This window comes from Chiloscyllium plagiosum, chromosome 1 (assembly GCF_004010195.1).
Source record: "Chiloscyllium plagiosum isolate BGI_BamShark_2017 chromosome 1, ASM401019v2, whole genome shotgun sequence".
Taxonomy (NCBI): domain Eukaryota; kingdom Metazoa; phylum Chordata; class Chondrichthyes; order Orectolobiformes; family Hemiscylliidae; genus Chiloscyllium; species Chiloscyllium plagiosum.
The window spans coordinates 61809349-61812599 of NC_057710.1; the positions used below are offsets into that span (position 1 = coordinate 61809349).

Consider the following 3251-nt stretch of genomic DNA (forward strand, 5'->3'; position numbering starts at 1 on the left):
TTGGAGTACTGTGTGCAGTTCTGGTCGCCTCATTTTAGGAAAGATGTGGAAGCTTTGGAGAGGGTGCAGAGAAGATTTACCAGGATGTTGCCTGGAATGGAGAATAGGTCGCACGAGGATAGGTTGAGAGTGCTAGGTCTTTTCTCATTGGAACGGCGAAGGATGACGGGTTTATAAGATGTTCAGAGGAATAGATAGAGTAGACAGTCAGAAACTTTTTCCCCAGGTACAACAGAGTGTTACAAGGGGACGTAAATTTAAGGTGAAGGGGGGAAGGTAGAGGGGGGATGTCAGGGGTAGGTTCTTTACCCAGAGAGTGGTGGGGGCATGGAATGTGCTGCCTGTGGGAGTGGCAGAGTCAGAATCATTGGCGACCTTTAAGCGACAATTGGATAGGTACATGGATGGGTGCTTAAGCTAGGACAAATGTTCGGCACAACATCGTGGGCCGAAGGGCCTGTTCTGTGCTGTATTGTTCTATGTTCTATGTTCTATAAGAGCCCTGTCTAATCCCTGTTACAATTTTACAATTTTAGAGGAGAGCTCCTCCTCATTTTCGTAAATACCAGTGAATATAGTCCGAACTGATCCAGTTTCTCTCCCCCATGCCAGTCCCACGATCTCAGAAATCAGTTTGGTAAACCTTCTTTTCACTCCCCTAATAACATCAGATAAGAAGACCAAAACTGTACACTATACTCTTGAATTGGTGTTACCAATGTCCAGCAATCACTCCTGTACTAGAATCCCTTCGCTATGAAGGCCGACATACTATTTGCCTCTCTACCTGCATGCTTACTTTCTTTCCAAAGACACTGGAGTCTCATTGATCCTCCCCCTTTTCCAATCTGTTGCCATTCAAATAAAATATTCCTACCTGTTCTTGTTGTCAAAGTGGGAGGCCTCACATTTATGCACAGTATACTGCAGCTGCCATGTATTTGTTCAGTCACAATGAAGCTTCTCATAGTATTTCCTCCCAGCACCTTTGTGTGATCTGCAAATTTGGAAATATGACACGCAGTTTCCTTATCTAAATCTTTGAAGTATTTTGTGAAAAGCTGGGATCCCTGTGATACCCCACTAGTTGCTGCTGCCACTTAGAAAAATACTTATTTATTCGTGCTTGCTTTTTCCTGTCAGCCCCAGTTCTCAACTCGTTTCAGTACACAACCACTAATTCCATGTGCTTCAGCTTTACATGCTAATTTTTTTGTGTAACACCATATCAAAAGCCTTATCGAAGGCACTTTGAACGGTCTTGAGGATGTTTTAAAGCAATGGATAAACTCAAGTTCCTGATTTGTTCAGCCATTTAGTTTCTAAATATATAGTCATAATAAATTTTGTAATTACTTCTGCATGTATTCTTATTGCTTTTGTGCACACTTAATTCTCCTTAGAGTTTTGAGCATGAAATTATGGTAAAAAAGCTGGTAAAACTAATTCAGTTATTGAAAATAAACAGTGTTTTGAATTGAAATACTTCTTCAAACTAAATTTTCTGAATTAAATCTTGCTTCAAGTTTCATTGATAAAACACAGATTTACTTAAGCTGGTTGACTTTTTTTTTCTTAATTCTGTTAAAGAGTAAATTTAAATGATTAAAAATGACATAAAATGCAAAGACTTCCATCGTTTATCAGACAGATGTTTGATTTTTGCTCAACGTAAACTATGATGACACTGTAATCATGGAGAACGTATTGGTGATTATTATAGTCTAAGATTTTATTTCTTAGTTGGAAAAAAGACTTATAAGACTTCAAAATCTATTCAAATTGTGCTCATGTTTGATTTCCAACTCTTGGCAGTGGTATGTGCTCAGGGACTTCAAGCAAAGGATAAAACTGGCTCCAGTGATCCATATGTCACTGTTCAGGTTGGCAAAACCAAGAAGAGAACGAAAACTATCTATGGAAACCTAAATCCTGTGTGGGAAGAGAAATTTTATTTGTAAGTTTTCTGCTTCAGATTTTTATTTTTAAAATGAACCAGAAGGTTGATTGGTTTTGTTCATTGTAATTTGAATTTTTTTTTAAAGTCTATTGGTACTATAGGCTTTCAGATTTATAAGTAACAAGTAAAATATTTATTACATTTGTTTCCTCTGCCTGCACCAGTTCAATAAGTATCTGGGCTCTTTGGGCTTTAATGGGAGGTTTTGGCAATGCCCATATTTGTAGTCAGGATTGTCTTCAGGAACTTCACTACTTCAAAAAAGATTGTTACATAGATAATTTTAACTCTTCATCGGTCGGAATGTAAAACTTATTGAACAGGCGTAGGCTGTACAGCCATTGAATTAATTCACTGTTTTCATTTGATTTTGTCAAAATGGCCATCAATTATACACCCCATGAGATTTAGAAATTGGACATAGCTGATCAATTCAATGTCATCAGTTCTAGATTGTTGTCATAGGTATGGCTAAACAAACTAATATCATCACTTCTGCACTGTTGTCATATGAGCCAGCATAGGTTTCAAAAGGGAAAATCATGTTTAACTAACTTGCTGAAACTTTCAGAATAAATAACAGAGTTAATGAGGGTAATGTTTTTGATGTGGTGTATATGGGCATCGAAAAGGTATTCAGTACAGTGCCATACAGTAGACTCATAAGGAAAATTATCAAAGTTATGTGTCTAAAATGACTGTAGCAACATTGATGCAAAATTAGCTGTGTGATAAGAAACAAAGAGTAATTGTTAATGGATATGTGTTGGGCTGGAGGAATGGAGTGTATTTGTAGTGTACTTCCCCTAGGGTCAATTTTTGAATCCGTGCTTTTCCTGATAACCATTGATTATTTAGATCTTGGTGTGTAAAAGATAGTTTCCAAGTTTGCAGAAGCATTGTAAACGTTGAGGAAGTCAGTGTAAGCCTCCAAAAGTATGTTGACAGAGTGGGCAGAAAGGTAGGAAATGAAATTCAATGCAGAGAAGTGTGAGGCAATACATTTTGGTAGAAAGAACAGTACAAAATAAGACATATTTTTGTATATATGTGCATAAATCATGAAAGGTGGCATGAGAGGTAAAACAAGCAACTATTAAAGCATATGTTTGCCTCAGCTTTAGTAATAGGTTCTGGATTAGTGGTGCTGGAAGAGCACAGCAGTTCAGGCAGCACACAAGGAGCAGCGAAATCGACGTTTCGGGCAAAAGCCCTTCATCAGGAATAAAGGCAGTGAGCCTGAAGCGTGGAGAGATAAGCTGGAGGAGGGTGGGGGTGGGGAGCAAGTAGC

General features: G+C 38.1%; 1 protein-coding gene across 8 annotated transcripts in view; it reads left to right on the forward strand.

The window, feature by feature from the left end:
• Positions 1-3251, forward strand: part of LOC122548946 (protein unc-13 homolog B-like) — a 643343-nt gene that overhangs the window by 488853 nt on the left and 151239 nt on the right. For all 8 annotated transcript variants that reach the window (XM_043687965.1, XM_043687956.1, XM_043687983.1 and 5 more), the window contains one exon: positions 1816-1957. In XM_043687965.1, coding sequence (XP_043543900.1) covers positions 1816-1957 — 142 coding nt within the window. The remainder of the gene's footprint in view (positions 1-1815; positions 1958-3251) is intronic.